Source organism: Plecotus auritus, assembly GCF_963455305.1.
Source record: "Plecotus auritus genome assembly, chromosome: 8".
Classification (NCBI taxonomy): domain Eukaryota; kingdom Metazoa; phylum Chordata; class Mammalia; order Chiroptera; family Vespertilionidae; genus Plecotus; species Plecotus auritus.
This window is the reverse complement of record NC_137782.1, coordinates 33,890,260-33,909,979: the sequence shown is the minus strand read 5'-3', so window position 1 is coordinate 33,909,979 and position 19,720 is coordinate 33,890,260. Positions and strand designations below refer to the sequence as shown.

Here is a 19,720-nt window from a genome sequence, read left to right as displayed (position 1 = left end):
AAGCTTAAAGAAATATGGAAAATTCTGTGGTATGGCATATTCCATAATATAGCTCCCAAAGCTCTTTAACATCATGCTAGTTACAGCTGAAAGAAAAGTTAACATAAAAAATGAAATAAGCTATATTATATCCAACTTCCATTCTAATTATCTCTAAATTAAACCACATGCAGCATACTAGATTACTCTTCAAGGGTATTTTAAACATGGTTCAAACAAACTGCCTATGTAAGAAACTGGGGCTGCTCGATGTTATAAACTGGGCAATTTAAGAAGAGACAATATTTAAAATACAATATTTTAGAATCAGGAGGCCTAGCTTAAAATTCTGGTTGGTATTTAGGAATTTTCCCCAAGAAAATAGTTTAGTCCCTTTGCATATTAGTTTACTTACTTATTTAATTAATATCAGAATACCACAGCCTACACATCACAGGGCTGCTATGAATAGTTTGTTTATGAAAGCCACTAGAAACTATTAAGTATTATATCATTCTTTTAAAATATCTTCAATATATTCTTTTCTTAAAAATGTAAATTTTAATCAAACTCCTTTAATAAATTTATTTTTATAAGCATTAACTTATCAAATCTTACTGTATCTCTTTTTAAAATTTCTGTTTTTGATTGATTTGAGAGAGAAAGGGAGAAAGAGGGGAAAAAACCCCCACTGATTTGTTGTTCCACTTATTTATGCATTCTTTGGTTGATTCTTTTATGTGCCCTGACCAGGGATCAAACCGGCCAGTAACCTTGGCGTATTGGGAAGATGCTCTGATGAACTGAGCAACCTGGCCAGGGCAAATCTTTCTATATTTTAAGCCTATCTTACCTCTTTTAGAAATCTAGCAACTGTTGGAAAACTGACAATAAAAATTTTAAATATCTTGTCCTGGCTGGTGTTGCTCAGTTAGTTGGGTGTTGTCCTGTGCACTGAAAGGTTGCTGGTCCCATTCCTGGTCAGGGCACATGCCTGGGTTTTGGGCTTGATTCCCCGGTATGGTACAGGGCATGCAGAAGACTGCCAATCAATGTTTCTCTCTTCTCCCTTCCTCTCTCTAAAAATCAATAATCTACCCTTTAAAAAAGAAATTTAAAATATCTTTCTCTGAAAGTCTACCTGTTATTTCGCATTGCCTCCCATTCATTATTCAAAGAACAAAAAGGGTCTACCCAACTCTGAAGTCACCTATTCAAATGGAATCACTGGCTTGCTTTCATTTTGAAATTCAAAGTATGTTTCATGTGCAGTACTGAAAGTATTACTTTTAAACTAAAACATACTTTTATTGCATTATTTTCCTAAAGTTTTATTTACTTACCTTTATGATATTTTTATATGTACAACAGGGTGGAGCAAAAATAGGTTTAAAGTTGTTCATATGGACAATACAATAAATAATACATAATAATACAAAAATAAACTGGGTTTCATGTACTCACAATTATAATCCTATTTTTGTCCCACCCTGTACAATGCACAATTTTTTAAATTAATTTCTTTATTGATTAAGGTATCACATATTTGTCCTCATCCCTCCATTCCCATCCCAAACCCCTCCCCACGCATGCCCCCACCCCTGTTGTCCGTGACCACTGGTTAGGCTTATATGCATGCCTACAAGTCCTTTGGTTGATCTCTCCCCCTTAATGCACCATTTTTTACATACTAGAACTTTGTTTCTTTTCCTCCCTTGGGGTATCAGTCAAGGCAGTCTTTGACTAACTCAGTGGTCGGCAAACTCATTAGTCAACAGAGCGGCAAACCACGGCTCATGCAGTTTGCCGACCACTGGACTAACCCTTTTATGCATTCCACCCACTTTTCTACTGACTCTATACATAGACTTTAGGGCTTAAAATTAAACAAATCAGAACAAAAGACTTGAGACTCTTACCAAGGTCTGGCAATTCACCCCTTCTCAAGTTACAGACCCTACCTAGGTCCTCTCCTGGTCTCCACAGCTGCAGATTACCAGTACAATGGTACTTATCCTCTCTTCTGCCTTAGTCTAGTGGTTCTGCATTTAGGAAAAACAATCAAGGATTGTAGAGCTGGGCTAGAAAATAATTCCTTCCCATCTTCAAGGCCAACTCAGACTTAGCTTGGATGAAGTGGCAGGACCTGGTACACAGCTACCCTGAGGTCGGCCTTCATACCAGTCTTGCCTGAGACAGAAAGTGGGCTCATAAGACAGAGCCTAGTTGTAAGGGGAGCCCAAGCTCCATCCTTGCTGACTTCTCTGGTTCTCTACCTTCTCCACATTCTCCAGGAAGTGACAAGCTTTTGCATTCCCTTACCAAACATCTTGCCCTCGATCTAGGCACCATGGGCAAATTTCTCTCCTTCTTTCTCCATTCACAATAGAAGGCAAATGGTTCTTCAACTGGCCATATGTTCAAAGATCCCTTGTTTCTGAATATTCTGGATAAAGGTATTGTCAGGGTAGGGAGCTCTCCCTGCGATGTGTCACCCTGGCATAAAGATTATTTTGAGCTGCAAACAATTAAAGCCCAACTAACTCAGGAAGTGGTTTTTTTGTGTGTTTGTTTTATAACCTCCCCCTTTTCTTCTCAAAGGGATTCAGATGGAAAAACCTGCTTCAGAAAGGGAACTTTAGGGTTAGCACTTTAGCATATTCACTTTAGCACATATAAATTAAGTGTGGTTGACAGAAAGGATCCATGAAAAAATCTGTTCCCTAGATTTCCCTCTGTCCTGTTGTTTCTGAGTAGCATAACAAGAATGTATTTGCTACTTTCTCAGCTACCTATGAGTTGCCCTTACCCCTTTCACCTTTGTCCAAAATGACATCTATACCCCATTTCGCCTCATTGTCTTTGGAATTTTTATGCTTATGAAAAAATGCACATGTAAAAAATTTGATTTTCTCCTGTTAATCTGATGTATATTGTTTGACTTATTCGACTAGCCAGAAAAAATAAAGGGGTAAGGGAAAGTTTTCCTGGCCATGATAGTATCATCTATAAAAACTAACAACTGAGAAAAAGAAACAATTATTCTAATAAAGTCTTCAATGAAATTATACATATGCAAATAAACTATTTGTGCCGTCAAATGTCTAGCATTTTATCCTAAATTAAAACACACTGGGAACTAACAGAACCTTTAAAAAGTTAACTGTAAGCATTAAAAGCATTTATAAATATATATTCTACAGTGTAATACTCAACATCAGTATTTTCTTTTCTGCTCTCTTTTAAGCTTCCTTATACTTTATTCATAACATACAATAGTCACTATTTACCAGTACTGTTGTTGTTATTATTATTATTATTATTAGAGAGAAAGGAAGGGAGAGAGAAACATCAAGCATCAATGTGAAGGAAAAACATGGATTGGTTGCCTCCCATTCGGAGATCGAAGCTGAAACCTGAGTATGTGCCCTGACTGGGAATTGAACCCACAACCTTTCAGTACTCGGGACAACACTCCAACCAACTGAGCCACTTGGCCGGGGCTACGAGGTACTATTCTAAGCGCTTTACATGTATTAATTTCCATAAGGCACTGAACAACTCAAAAAGGTATGTAATATTTATAGGCTATTTACAAATAACAAATCTTAGGCATAGACAGGCTGAGTTACAGGAGTCTGTCCAAAATGACAATGCCAAGATTGGAACAACACAGTCTGGCTCTAGCATCTTGTCTATTGACTACTGTGCTACGATGCCTTCACTATCACACTTACATTAAAACTGCTTATAAACCACTAGAGGGCAATGGATTGTGACCATCCTTTGCACAGCTATATCCTCAGGACCGAGCAGAAGTCTTGAGGCTCATGAATAAATCATTGTTGAGTTCTTCACAGGTATGCTTTCCCCTCTAGACTATGTTCCCTAGGGTCAGACAAGACAGAAGTGATACTGCAGCTCATCCTGTAAGAGTAGATGGCACATAAATGAAAATAAATTAATATGCACAAGTTCTTGCTCCAGACATTCCTAAATACCTGCTGAATGAATATATCTTCTATTTACAAAGTCTTGAAGCAAAATACAATAATGAGAAGCCCCTGTATGGAGACAACAACCAGAAGCACCTCTCTAAACCTAACTTTGCAAGAAATCAACAGCTGCCTTAAATAACATTTTAAACTCACTCATAGGCAGATTAGTGGACTAAGGTAAAACATTGAATGAAATATAAAAACAGTCTACTATATGAGGACTGCTCCCTTTAAGACCTTTTTACTTAAGAAAAAATAAAAAAGACCAAAAACAAATCCATACTTAGCAAAGGTAAGTTTGAATATGGTTCAGTTACTTTAAAAATAATCACTCTTCTTATAGAATCCTTCTAAATAGCGAATTCCCCTTAATTCACTCAAAAAAACCCCAGGAATTTAAAAATTAAGCCTAATTTGTGCAAGGAAAACTATAATAGACAATACTAAGGATTAATTACACAGTATTTAAAAGATCAATTTCACACTGTAGCCATCTCTGAATTACTAGTATAGGCATTAATCAAAGTAAATCTCAGCATCTGGCGGGCTTTCCTCTCAATACATCAGAAATTCTACCACGGTTATCATTTCAACTCAGAACACATTCCAAATTACCTTCGGATGCTAGAAGAGCACATATGAAATGAACAATTCCTTTCTGGCACTATTCTGGAAACAATGTCAAAGTTTTTTTCTTAAACAAAGGAATCAATTCCTTCAAAACTTCAAATCTCAAAGAAAAGCTGGAAATGTAATATTTAAGGACTGGGTAATGTGTGAACATATGCATCAAAGAAATTCACCCTCTAAACAGTCATTCCTGCCAAGGCCACACGACCTTCTAACCGCCTTCTAATCCGCAAGGAACATGGACATGGAGCAATGCGGGAACTTAGGCACTGAAGTGAAATCACAGGTAAGCCACCTCCATACAACCAGCTAGGGGGGCTGAGCGGGACCAGGCTGCCCGCCCTGAACCCCGCGAGCAACTCGAAGAAAAAACACCTCCTTCATTATAGCCTCTTCCTTCCTCAGGAGGGCCGAGGGGAGGGGCGCCCCCGGAAGGCACTCAAAGGAGAAAAACACACCCCAAATTCCTATTTCAAATTTCTGCCTACTAGTTTCTTCTTCCAAAACGGACCGCCGGGCGTTCCTGAGCCCACAAGAGATGTGAGCGGGGTGGGCGCTGGGGCAGAGCCCAAGCTGAAGTGCTCCACGGGGCACCTCTCTCCCCCAGCGGCAGAGGGGCGCCCCGTGTCCTCCAGGAAGCGCAATGCTCCCTCAAACCGCGACCCCGGCCGGCCCAGGGCCACGCCTCGCCGAGCCCGTACCCCCGCCGGGCCGGGCCGGGCCGGGCCGGGCTGGGCCCAGGCCGCCGCCGCCCGCCCTTCCTCCCGGCCGCTCCCCGCGGGCCGCCGGCGACAGCGACAGCGACAGCGGGCGGGCGCACTCACATCCGTCCGCGTCCTCCTGCAGGTCCTCCTGGAGCAGCGAGAGGTCTGCGCCGGGGAGAAAAGAAAGGCCCAGTTAGCGCCCCGCGACCCGGCGCGCCTCCCGGCCACCCGCCCTCCGGCCCCGCGGCGCCTTCCCGCGCCGGGACCCCGCGCCAGCCTCGGTCCCACATGGGGCGGCGGCGGACGGGCGGACGCGGGGAGGCGCCGCCGCCGCCGCGCCGCCCGGAGAACTGGGGGCCACGTACCCGCCATCTTGTGGTCGCCCCCTCCTCCTCGGTCTCCCGGGGATCCGGGGCTACATGGAGCGGCGCGAGCCGGGGAGCCGGTGGACGCGCGCGGGAGGGGCGGCGAGGAGGAGGGACGGGCCGGCGGGGGCGCGCGCGCGGGGCGGGCCGAGGGCCCGGGACTGGGCCGCGGGCGGAGCGGCTCCCGGACGCCGGGGGTGGGCGGGCGCCGCGGGCCCTGGGCCTCGCCCCGCCTCGCCCGTCCGCTACGGGCGGCACCGGGGCGGCCGGCGCTTCCTCCTCCCGCCTCCCTCGCTCCCGGCCCGGCCCGGCGGCGCGCGCTCACACCCTCGGCCGGAGGCGCCCTCACGCCGAGCAGCGGACGGAGCTGCCGCCGGCCCGGGACCCTGCGGCTGGTGGCCGGAGCCGGGCAGGGCCCCCCGCGGTCCGACCCGCTTTATTGGGTCACCGCCTCGTCGGCCGCAGCCCTTCTCCGCGGGCGGGCGTTCGCTGCCCCGCGCCCCCTCCCCAGGTTGCACGTACGTCGGCGGCGATCCGAGGCCTGGCGGAGGCCGAGGGTCCCACCCTCCGGGCGGAGGAAGCGCCGCCCCCCCGCGCGCCCCGGCCCGTGGGAAGCGGCTGGTAACAAAGCCCTGAGCTCGGGCGCCTGGTCTCGGAGGGACCGAGGCAGCCTTGATCAGCCGGCTTGCCCGCCCGCGCGTTTCAGTCTTAGACGCAGGTGATTACCCTGTGCCCGGCTAATCGTGAACTGACAAAGCGGAAACCCTCCAGCAAGCGGCAGGTCTGGGTTCAGATCTTCATTCTGCCAGTTACTTAGTAGGTGGGTGGCCCATTGGTAAAATGAAGGATGATAACTGCCTCTTGGGATTATCGGAATTAAAGAAGAATGCAAGGAACCTAGCACAGTACTGGATATGTTGGAGGTGCTCCATGAACGGTGCCTATGATTATTTTTTCCCGTTAAAGTAGTAGGTGCTCACCTGAATTCTGTAACAGATTTTATCATTCCCCTTTTCACATGTGTGTGATTGGTTAGCTCAAGCTCCCAGATACACAGTGAGAGCTAAACCTAGGTTTTCTGATTCCATTTCACACTATCCTATCTCTACCTCCAGTTCTACTCAAGGCCTCCAATATGGTAATCTCTTGATGTGCAGAACAAAACAAGGACTTGTTTAATTAATACCACTTTGGGGGTCTGGTCTCGAGCAGGAGAGGGAATTCTAAATAGTTAATCAGCTTGTTCCTTTCTGCATTGTGGCTTTAACCAATGAAGGATCAGTCTAAAGAATCAGATCTCCTGAAGTTCATAATTCCGTGTAATAAAATGGGTTCTATATAGCTATTCCCAAAACTTCCCTCTCAGATATGGAACACTTTGTATAGTAAATATTAAATTTCTAAGAGTAGTAAAGATTGGAATACAATCTATAATTCCAGGTGTATGTCTAATTTTGTCAAATATAGAATAACTAGAGGCCCAGTGCATGAATTTGTGCACCAGTGGGGTGTCTTGGCCTGGCCTGCGCGAATCAGGCTGAAACCAGCTCTCCAACATCCCCTGAGGGGTCCCAGATTGTGAGAGGGCACAAGGCCAGGCAGTGGGACCTCACCAGTGCATGATCAGGGCCAGGGAGGGATGCAGGAGGTTGGCCAGCTGGGGAGGGACCTTGGGAGGGCTCCAGGGCATGTCCGACCCATCTTGCTCAGTCCCAATCGGCTGGATCCCAGCAGCAAGCTAACCTACTGGTTGGAGCGTCTGACCCTTGGTGGTCAGTGCCCGTCATAGCAAGCGGTTGAGCAACCTTAGCATTTCATTAGCATATTACACTTTGATTGGTTGAACAGACGACCAAATACTTAGCATATTAGGCTTTATTATGTAGGATTAAAACTAAAGGCTAAAAACTGTCATCTATTTCTCTCCTTCCCTTGAAAAATGCCATTACATGAATTCTGCTGACACCAACTCTCAAAATGATGACAGTGGTCCTCAAACTACGGCCCGCGGGCCACATGCGGCCCGCCGAGGACATTTATCCGGCCCGCCGGGTGCCGCTGCCTGTCCTGCTTAGCAGCCGACTCGTCCCGGGCCCGCAGTGCGCATAGGAATTTGTTCATAGTTTTTTTTTTTTTAACTATAGTCCAGCCCTCCAACGGTCTGAGGGACAGTGAACTGGCCCCCTGTTTAAAAAGTTTGAGGACCCCTGATTAGAAATTCACAAACTATCGACAGAAACGGGTCTCAATTGATTCAATCTGTGACAGTTTTGCTGTGATACTTGTCTTGTTGACACCTACCACTTTAGCAATTCTGGGTGGAAGGAGGGGGAAATAGGATTTGGCCCTTTACTCTAAATGGTAATCTCTAAACAACACAGAATTTACCGAGTGCCAACTATTCTTCAGCTACTGGACATCCAAAGACAAAACTATCTGGATGATCTACTCAGTATAATTTTCAGTGATCATGATAAATAGAGGTTGTGTACCAAATGCTAGCCTGGGGTACATAATGACTGTCTGTGGTAGCTAGACCTCAGTAAATTTTATCTCAGTGTTCTCTGGGAAGGCAGCAAAGGAGAAGGGCCTGTATAACTTTGCCTGTATTGTTTAAAAGCTATGCATTTGGGTATCATCTTACCTCCATTATATGCCTCAGTAGGTTCCTTTAGTCAGCATGGTTTTTAGACATTTCAGTGGTTCAGCACAAGTACATATTTTTTACATTTAATTTTCTCTCATTCTCTACTCCTTCCTCAAAATAAGATCAATGGTTTTTAAACCAGTATTTTATTAAATGTACTCTTTCCTCCTTATGAAAATTATATTTAAACAATAGCAATCATTATTCTATGTACCCTTACTCCAATTTCACTTACAGTCTTAGCCCGTGTATACCAGAAGCTGTGTGTAGTGGTCAGAACACAACACAATGTCTGAATTCTTAACCTGCTCTGTCCCTGGAAATAGAGGGAGTGTCGCAAGTAAACTTTTTTAAAAGTATTATCCAAATCTGTGTCTATTAAGGCCTGAATTTTTCAGAATAAGTCCTCTTCCAAATGGTAGTGAAAACTCTCATTAGTAGCCAAGAAAACTTGAAAATTAACTAATTTGGTTCTTCAAACACAAACATAATAAATGTCATGGGGAAAATATTGATAATAAACAAAACCTACCTGGCATTGCTTGATGCTACCCCATTTATTAATGTTTATATTGATAATGGAACCATTTACTTTTTTCTTCAGAATGATCATTCCTGAACCTGAAAGTACATAAAGGAAGAATATCAATTATTGTTTTGAGTAATAAAAATGAATCAATCTGAAAATGAAGAAATTCGATAAAAATGCTTTTTAAACAAATTTTTAACCTTTCAGCCTAGCTGGTGTGACTCGGTGGTCGACCCATGAACTAGGAGGTCATGGTTCAATTCAGGGCACATGTCCAGGGTGTGGGCTTGATCCCCAGTAGGGGGCATGCAGGAGGCAGCCCATTAATGATTCTCATCATTGATGTTTCTATGTTTCTCTCTCTCTCTCCCTCTCCCTTCCTCTCTCTGAAATCAATAAAAACATATTTTTTTTAAAAAACAAAACATTTCATTCACCTTGTTTTTTTATTTAGTTTTTGAGACAAGTTGATGGATGTCCCTCACAGAGTGTCATTCCCAAGTAAAAAGAACACATAGAGGGTTTTTTTATTTTTAATGTATTGCCAATCTCTTACTTGAACCCTCCTATATATATATTTTGATATATTTTATAAAGGGAAATATTTGTGTGAAATTTGTCTTATCTTGTCTTCCTATGCGTTTTCTAGCCCCTTTTAAAGCTTCATGTCAAGATGACATTCCAAGCCCTAGCTAGTTTGGCTCAGTGGATAGAGTGTCGACCTGCGGACTGAAGGGTCCCAGGTTTGATTCCCATCAAGGGTACATGCCCAGGTTGCCTGCTCGATCCCCAGTAGGGGCATGCAGAAGGCAGCCAATCAATGATTCTCTCTCATCATTGATGTTCCTATCTCTCTCTCCCTCTCCCTTCCTCTCTGAAATCAATAAAAAAATATATTTTTTAAAAAGATGACATTCCAAAATATGAAATCATAGCCTTTGGTAGAGCTTTCAGTTTGGTTTGTTTTCCAAAGACACTGGATTTCTGTATTCACATCAGCTAAAGATACCATCCTAGAAAAAGAAAAAAGGAAGGAAAGAAGAAAAAATAGCTACAGAACTGAGCCCCACCCAGAGTTATCCCTGTTCAGGCAATAATTTTTTCATCTTAGGAGTTGGAGGTGGCCCATAGAATGCAACAGAACATAGGCTCTGTCCCACCATCAGTCAAGGCTGCAAGGTTCTTAGCACAGGCTTCTGACAGAAAAGTGCATCCTGTTAGGACCACCACTGTAAACTGAGTATAAAGGAAAATAAACCCTGTTTCTTACCCACCCCCATACCACGTTAATTACTTCAGTGCTTTTCACTGTGCCCCAGATTAGCAGAGCCAAAAGGATTCTCCACTGAGCAATTTTGTAGTTATTCCAGCGGAGGTAAGGCATCCTCTACAATTTGTTCCACACATTTTAATTGCTTAAAAAATTAAGATGTAAAAATAATGAGCATTAAATTGATTACAATGGCAGTGTTGGTTTTCTTTATACCTTTATCTTAATGCAGAAAGCATTAGTTGCAATCACATTCAAAGCAATGTGCAAGAGCCTATCCCAGTGTTGGCAGAGTGCAGAGTATGTGCCGAGGAAAAGCTTATTATTCTGAATCTGAATGGATGAGTCAAGTTGATCCAGGAAAAAAACATAGGCAAACCACACATTCAAACGCAGATAAACTTGGTGATTAAACGATGCCTTGATTTTAAGGTCCTTTCATACTAATGCTGCCCTATGGTTCTATGACTAAGAAGAAATCACTTCTATTCTAATTTCATCTTCCTGTGTATCTAATTTCATCCTTCTGTGTTACCATTTGCAATAATATGGATGGACATAGAGGTATTAAGTGAAATAAGTCAGGCAGAGAGACAAATAACGTGATTTTACTTACATGTGGAATCTAAAAAGCATAATAAACAAAATAGAAACAAACTCAGATACAGAGAACTGATGGTTTCCAGGTGGGAGGAGGGTCTGGAGGATGGGGGAAAAAGTAAAGGGATAAAGAAGTACCAGTTGGTAGTTACAAAATAGTTATGGGGATATAAAGTACAGCATAGGGAATATAATCAATAATATTGTAATGACTATATATTGTGTCAGGGGGATACTAGACTCACATAACTTTGTGAGTTATGTCAAAGTCTAACCACCATGCTGTACACCTGGAACTAATATAATATTGAATGTTGACTATAATTGAAAATTTTTTAAATATTAAAAAAAAACAAGGAAGAAAATAATCAAAACCACATACACAAAATAAATTACTCTCATGTTTTTCTCTTGAGCTATTGGGTGTTTCTTATTGAGGTGTTACTTATTGAGGAGAAAAGGGCTAGGGGAGGGCAAGAAGAGGTATAATAGAACAAGAGTTCATTGCTGGATATGTTAAAACTGATAGGCCTGTGAGAGAGATAGCCAACGAGAGATGTTAAATGGGAAGTTTATTGGGTCAGATCTAAGGTGGAGGTGAAGAAAGGAAAGTAGGGGAGAAGCCAAGATGGCAGCATAGGTAAACACCTAAACTGCCTCGCACAACAATTTCAAAACTACAACTAAAAGACAAAACGGACATCACCCAGAACCCCGGGAAAGCTGGCTGAGTGTAAGTTCTACAATTAGAAGGAAAGAGAAAAGAGCATTGAGACGTGCACAAGGGCTGAAAAGCTGAGGTACGGAGGCGCGCGAATTGGGCTGGCAGCGGGTGACTGGGTGCGCTGCTTTTTTCAACCCGAAGGGAGACAAGCTCCCGATTACTCTGAACTCCAGTTTCTGGGGAGACGCTGGGGACCCAAACTCCTACGGGGAGAAGCTGGACTGTCTGCCATCGGGTCAGAAAGTGAGGGTGACTTTCTAGCAGAGGTGCACCCAGCAAACATTGTTTACTGCGCTGGGGCGCGAGATGCGGGGACTTGGAAACGCGGAGATGCAGAGACGGCTGACTGGCAGCCATCGCTGTTTGCCACGCCCTAGCCTACTGACTCCCTGAGACCCCGCCCCGCACAATCTACAAACCCACCCAAGCTCCACACAGCGGCTTTTGCATATAAATGTCCTGCCCTATCGAAGCTTAACCTAACAAACTGCATCTCTGGTCAGACAGCTCCAAAACCTCCAAACCCCAAGCAAAGAGGAGAAAACTGTAGTTCTCGCCGTAGCTCCTGTTGGGTGGCCTCAGACAGTAGCTGACCTGCACCCCATTGGAGATCCAGAAGCTAGTGTATCTAGTGGTCAGTGTGAGACAACACCAGATTTCAACTACTCACATCCCTAAGTGACACATTCAAGAGGCAGACTCAGTGAACACCAAAGCCCCACTGAAGCAAGTCCTGCCTCATAAGCATGTCTCCAGCGCAGCAGTTCTTCCATTATAGTCACAGCGGGTCCTCACAGCCAATTGGCCTGGAGGTCAATTCCTTCCAGTGACACCAACAACAATCAAGGCTTAACTACAACAAGGCTGTACAAACAGTCCACAAAGGGGTGCACCAAGAGTGTCCACCTCAGGTCACTGGGAGGCCGACCCACTGGTCCATATAAGAAACCTAGCAAACAAAGCCACCCTACCAACTCAGGGAAGCAACGAAAATGCGGAGACAAAGAAACATCACAAACAAAAAAAAATGGAGGAAAACAAACGACTGGATATAGAGTTCAAAACCACAGTTATAAGGTTTTCCAAGAATTTCCTAGAAAAGGCCGATAAATTCAACAAGACCCTCGAGGATATGAAAAAGGACCAACTAGAAATTAAGCATACACTGACTGAAATAAAAAATATTATACAGAGATCCAACAGCAGACTAAAGGAACGCAAGAATCAAGTCAAAGATTTGAAATACAAAGAAGCAAAAAACACTCAACTGGGAAAGCAAAATGAAAAAAGAATCCAAAAATTGGAAGATAGTGTAAGAAGCCTCTGGGACAACTTCAAGTGTGCCAACATCAGAATTATGGGGGTGCCAGAAGAAGAGAGAGAGCAAGATACTGAAAACCTATTGGAAGAAATAATTTCAGAAAACTTCCCCCACCTGATGAAAGAAATAGACTTACAAGTCCAGGAAGCGCACAGAACCCCAAACAAAAGGAATCCAAAGAGGACCACACCAAGACACATCATAATTAAAATGCCAAGAGCAAAAGACAAAGAGAGAATATTAAAAGCAGCAGGAGAAAAACAGTTAATCACCTACAAGGGAGCACCCATACGACTGTCAGCTGATTTCTCAACAGAAACTATGCAGGCCAGATGGGAGTGGCAAGAAATATTCAAAGTGATGAACAGCAAGAACCTACAACCAAGATTACTCTACCCAGCAAAGCTATCATTCAGAATTGGAGGTCAGATAAAGAGCTTCACAGATAAGAAAAAGCTAAAGGAGTTCATCACCATCAAACCAGTATTATATGAAATACTGAAAGATATTCTTTAAGAAGAGGAAGAAGAAGAAAAAAGTAAAGATAAAAATTATGAACAACAAATACATATCTATCAACAAGTGAATCTAAAAATCAAGTAAATAAAAAATCTGATGAACAGAATAAACTGGTGAATATAATAGAATCAGGGGCATAGGAAGGGAGTGGATTGATAATTCTCAGGGGGAAAGGAGTGTGGGGGGTGCGGGAAGAGACTGGACAAAAATTGTACACCTATGGATGAGGACAGTGGGGGGGAGGTAAGGACAGAGGGTGGGGTGGGAACTGGGTGGAGGGGAGCTATGGGGGGAAAAAGGAGAAACAATTGTAATAATCTGAACAATAAAGATTTATTAAATTTTTAAAAATAAATAAATAAATAAAAGCTCAGTAAGGCAAAAAAAAAAAAAAAAAAAAAGATAGGAAAGTAACATGTGTAGTGACTACAGAGTATGGAACACATAGCAGTGGAAGTCTTCTGATTCCCAGTCTTGTGCTCTTGCGCCTCATACAAATGCCTAGGCAATGACATTATGGTATCACTTAGTTAGATATAGGGGCTTACTTTCATAGGTCATAATGAGAATAAGTGCACAAGCACCTCTGTATCAAATAAAAAGACATGGATGGTAGAAGAGTACTGACTCAGTGTCAAGAGCACAGAAATAAGATCCAGAAGGCTTGAAATTTACTTTTAGCCTTGCCATTTACTGGTTTAATTGATAAATGAATTCATAGTGTCAGATGACCTCTAAGATACCTATTAGTTTAAAAATTTCACAGTTCCCCAGCAATTGCACTTCTGGGTACACAGCCTAATATTATTCTTGTACCTGTGCACAAGGAGATATGTTTATGAATCCTCACTAAAAACATTGTTTTAAACAGCAAATTTAAAGGAACTACACCATTCATCAAAATAATAAATAAATAAATAAATAAATAAATAATATCTATGTCGCAGAATGTTATATAGCTGTTTAATAAAATGAACTAGAACCCTAGACGGTTTGCTCAGTGGATAGAGCATCAGCCTGCAGACCAAAGAGTCTCGGGTTCGATTCCAGTCAAGGGCTCTGGTCAGGACTCATGCAGGAGGCAACTAATCGATGTGTTTCTCTCACATCGATGTTTCTGTCTTTTTCTCTCTCTTCCACTCTTCCTAAAAATCAGTGGAAAAATATCCTTGGGTGAGGATTAACAAAAATAAAATAAATAAATAAAATAAAAATTAAAAAATGAACTAGATCGATGTGTATATATAAAGATCACAATTATAGAATGTTGTGTGCAAAAAAGGTCTGAGAATTATACTTGAAATAATTCGCCTTTTGTGGAAGTATGTGTACATAAAAATGCTATAAGTGAGGTAGGATAGTAAGAAGCTAGGAAAATTCCTGGGTGATGTCAGGACCAGCTGCAATGACTTAATGACCCCCTGCCCTGGTGCTGACCAATCAGTAGAGGCCATGATCCTGAAAGGACACACCTGAAAAAGCTGATGACTATGCTAATTGAATATGCTATTGAAATCTCCTCTGAAACTCCCCTAAACTCCCAGCCTTTAAAAAACCCCAAAACCAAGGAAGGACCCAGCTCTACTCTCCCTCCTGGGAGTATGCCCACAGCTTCCCCTTTCCTATATTCTTCCCTTCACAGGCCAGAATCTCCTAAACTCTAAGGGTACCCATGAGACTTGCAACCAGCGAAGCAATGGACAGCGTCAGCTCATCCATACCTAACCCACTGAAGCTGTCTCCAAGGCCCCCTTTTCTCTGACTTTCTAAGTGAGCCAAAGAGCCCTGCCTAGGTCTCTCCTGTTGCTTCTTCTATGCTAAGCCCTTCCTTGTTTTATTGTCCCCAGCTTTAATAAACATATCCTGATAGTCACTTGGACTCATGTTGTGAAATCTTTCCTGGGCGAACTTAGGAATCCACACACTACCAGCTGGCCCGAGGCAGACCTGCTGTGAGCCAGGTCCCCTTTCCAGTAAAAAAAAAAAAAGTAGATAAGAAGGATAAAATTCTGGTTAATTATTGGAATGGGGAAGGAAACAAGACTAGAAATGGGCTATAAAAAAAGCTTCAAGTTACTGTATATTAAAAATTATATTTGAAATGCATATAACAGAGTTAAAGAGGAGTTTGTTATATTATTTGCATATTTACATTAATTTTATGACTCAAAACAATAAAATAATCTATAATAACTGCATTTGATTTAAAGTTCTAAAAAATACTCTTTAAGCTAAGAATTTTTTCAAAAAGAGTCCTATTTGAAAACTCTTGCCATCTCAATTTCACAAGGAGAAAAAAGTTCTAAACAACATACAATAGCTCTAGCTGGTTTGGCTCAGTGGATAGAGCATCAGTCTGCGGACTGAAGGGTCCCAGGTTCAATTCTGGTCAAGGACATATGCCTGAGTTGCGAGCTGGAACTCCAGTGGGGGTTATGCAGAAGGCAGCCAATCAATTATTCTCTTTCATCATTGATGTTTCTATCTCTCTCTCCCTCTCCCTTTCTCTCTGAAATCAATACAAATATATTTTTAAATGTTAAAAAAATAAAATAAATTCATAATGAACTATCTTTAATCCAAATAGATACACTAAAGTATAAAAGCAGTTGGAAAAAGAGGAATATTAGAGAAAAAGTAGGTACCCCAATTATATTTTGTTTCTTCTAATAAAGTTAAAAATAGATGCCACAAGAACACTTACAGGAAAACAATCATATCTATTAAAGAGGGAATATGCTAATTGACCATCACTCCATCACAAAGATGGCTGCACCCACAGCTGAGGCCAAGTTCCCATAAGGAGCCTTAACAAGCAATCAGCAGGGACCTGAGGCTACACCAGGGGTGGGAAAACTTTTTGACTCGAGGGCCACAATGGGTTCTTAAACTGGACCAGAGGGCCGGAACAAAAGCATGGATGGAGTGTTTGTGTGAACTAATATAAATTCAAAGTAAAGGAGCGGAGGGAAGAGCAAGAGAACCGGATAGAACAGCCGATCTGGCCCGTGGGCCGTAGTTTGCCCACGGCTGGGCTACACCCTCCCCTGCCCCCTTGGGGCTTGACAGGGGACCTGAGGTCCTGTCCCCTACCTGGCAGGGCTTGACAGGGGACCTCAAGGTGTGCTTCCTGTCCTGGTGCTGGGCTAGGGGACCTCAGGCTGCTCCCCCCGCCCCAGTACCAGACCGGGGGACCTCAGGCCATGCCCCCCAACAGCTGGGGCTTGTCAGGGGACCTCAGGCCATGCCCCCCACCTGGCAGGGCTTGACAGGGGACCTCAAGGTGCACTTCCCATCCTGGTGCTGGGCTAGGGGAACTCAGGCAATGCCCCCGCCCAGCGGGGTTTGATGGGAGACCTGAGGCTGCTCACTCCTCTCCCAGTGCTGGGCTGGGGGACCTGAGGCTGCACCCCCACACCTGGTGGGGCTTGACAGGGGATCTCAGGCACGCCCCCCACCCCGGTCTGGGCTGAGGGACCTCAGGCCACACCCCCCATCCTGGCGCCAGGCTAGGGGACCTGAGGCTACAACCCCTGCCTGGCAGGGCTTGACAAGGGTGGGACTGGCCGGGTCTGGATCTAGCCCAATGGGGGAGGGGGTGGCTGGGTCTGGGTCTCACGCAATTTTGAGGCGCACGTGGGTGGGCAGGGACTTGACTCTTGGTCCCATGGTGAACCCCAGACTCTGACAGGAGGAAGGTTTTCATATACATTTTACTAAGTTTCTTTTATCTCTGACACTTCTATTATAGAGAAAGGGCAAATAGCAATATTAAATTATTTCCTCTAATTAATCCCCTTTTAATGTGCACAAATTTCGTGTACCAGGTCACTAGTTTCTTATAGATTTGAACCCATAGAAACTCAACATTAAAACTGAAGAGGACCAACTAGCTGGTGTGGCTTAATAGTTGAGCATCAACCTATGAACCAGGAGGTCACTGTTCAATTCCCAGTCAGAGCACATGCCTGAGTTGCAGGCTCAATTCCCAGTAGGAGGCACGCAGGGAGCAGCTGATCAATGATTCTCTGGCAACACTGATGTTTCTATCTCTCTTTCCCTCTCCCTTTCTCTCTGAAATCAATAGAAATATATATTTTTTAAAACACTGAAGAGGACCAAAGTTTTGCACCCTAAAACTGCCTTTTGGAATATTGATTTAAAGCTGTTTATTAAGAAACAAAAGAATCGGAAAGAATGTTTGACCCACCCCCTTTCCTGTCTAAGAGATTCAGATGGGAAGACCTGCTCCAGGAAGGAAATCTTAGCACATTCACCTTAGTCTAATATGAATTAAGTATGATAGATTGGAAGGCTCCAAGTAGGGGCCTGTTAACTAGATTACCCCGTGTACCATTGTTTCTGGGTTGCTTAGCAAGAATTTGTCTGCCAAATGTATTCAGTTCTTCCTCAACTACCTGTAAATTGCCTATTTCCTTTGAAATCTCAGGCCCCATCCCCTCACTCCTTTGTCCACAATAATGTATAAACCACAACTGCCCAGTGCATTCTGGGGTCTTCTATCTTATGGCACTGCCCCCAACCCCCGCATGTACATCTTTGAACATTTTCTCCTGTTAATGTGCCTCTGTTAATTTGATTATTAGCTCAGCTAGAATAATGCAGAGATGGGAGGGAAAGTGATTTTTTAGCCTCCACAAAATAAAAAACTTGTCAAAATATTTGCTGTGATCTGCCAACCATTTTTTTGGTAATTGAACACATAGGTTTTGAGATTTTTCTAAGTGCACAATTCCTTTGAGGAAATATGGTATTAAAAATTATTTTCCTGAATTATATTCATTTATACACAAAAGATTAGTGCCATTGTTCAATGTGCTGGTAACAGTTTAGTCTCATGAATGTGCAATAGAGTGACTACAAAAGTGATTTCGCAGATGACAACATTGACAAATTTTGTTCCTACACTATAATGTCAAACTTTAAAATATTGATTACTAGAAAATTTAAGGGTAAAATTAAAATCCTAATTAATTTTTTTTCCTGCCTGTGATGCTATATATTTGAGTAAAAGTTGGGTTCCCTGCAGAGTAGGGGTGGGGGTGGTTTGGATGTGCGTGTACAGTTGACTTCTCACAGCCCTCCTTCCTGCAGCTACCAAGCGATGGGCGGGGGGGGGTAGTGACTGAGATTTAAGTGTAATGAACTAGACTGGAGACTGGTGGCATGACGCAAGGTTATCACTGTACATCTGCACAATGATATGCTCCCAACTAGGCATCAGACCTTGGGATAATCACCAGGTGATTTCATTGGACTTCCCTACATTTTGTTTTTTTTTGTTTGTTTGTTTGTTTTTATTAAGGTATTATATGTGTACATATCTTACCATTGCCCCCCCTACATTTTGTAGAATTCAAATACACATGGGGGGCATGAGTCACCAGCAAAGAGCACCACTTGCAAGAATATTAACCACCTTAACACCATTCACTCACATCATCTTTAGGAATCAGAGTGACAGATGAGCGCTCTAGTGAAACTAAGGAACAGGGGCTGGAGTAGACAAGGGTAGAATGAAGGTGAGACAATCTGCATGATGCATGACTAACTGAGAAACAGATAACTGCTAGCAGGGATAGACTGAGTCAGGAGAGATTGGATCCAGGGGATAGTTTACAGACCACTATTCAAGGATACACACCATTTTTGGGGGGGTGGGGAGGACTTGGCTGCAACACACACCACCTTCACATACTCAGTGAAGTTACATGGTTTGAAATGTCCTCCAATGCTGTCACAGCAACCATCACAGATTGTAGAATGGATTTCTTGGGCCACAATACATAATGGGATACACAGCTGGTTGCTCCATAATGTGTTTGAGTAAACATTGGGCTAACTGGAGGGAAATGTAGGTAGGGGTGACCATCACAGCAATGGGCAACCTGAGAGGCACTTTGGAGCAGGCACGTGTGGTAGAAGCAGAACAATGGCCTGGGAAGGTAGAGTACTACTACAGCAGCTGAAACCACAGGCAGGCAGGCAGGCAGGCAGAAACGTCCCATCTATTCTAGGGAATGTCAATGGAAATCACAAACAACAGGACCTTGCAGTCCCACATTGACAGCAACTACAGCCCATTGAGTGTCACCTCGCTCTCTGTGAAACAAGACTAAGATGTCACAGGTAAGATCCTGACTATGACCTTTGGTGCAGATGGTTCAGGATAGTGTGACATTTCTGGACTGTGAAGCAATAAAATAGACACAGTGCAGATGACAACAGTGGGAACAGGACAAGGACAAACACACAGTCCGCAGACTGTACACAAAGAACAGCGAGCCCTATCTCATCCAGGGAGACAAAGCAGGAGAATAGGAGAGCAATGCTATGAGCAGACAAGTCCAGGGATCCAGGATGGCACTCTCACACAATGCATTTCTGTCTTCTCTTCTCTTCTTTTTTTTTTT

General features: G+C 43.3%; 1 protein-coding gene across 7 annotated transcripts in view; it reads right to left on the bottom strand.

Moving 5' to 3' along the window:
• Positions 1–6,260, bottom strand: part of PPP4R1 (protein phosphatase 4 regulatory subunit 1) — a 69,968-nt gene extending 63,708 nt beyond the window's left edge. For 4 of the 7 annotated variants that reach the window (XR_013961513.1, XM_080685935.1, XM_080685939.1 and 1 more), the window contains exons 1-2: positions 5,677–5,780; positions 5,432–5,476 (exon numbers count right to left, since the gene is read on the bottom strand). Coding sequence is in view for 4 of the 7 variants with exons in the window: in XM_080685935.1 (XP_080542061.1) it covers positions 5,432–5,476; positions 5,677–5,683 (52 nt within the window). In the remaining 3 variants the exon portion in view is untranslated. Of the gene's footprint in view, positions 1–5,065; positions 5,107–5,431; positions 5,477–5,676; positions 5,847–6,198 lie in introns of those variants that run through there. The other 3 variants (XM_080685937.1, XM_080685940.1, XM_080685938.1) reach the window with 3 other exon arrangements.
• Between the last annotated feature and the right edge of the window lie 13,460 nt (positions 6,261–19,720).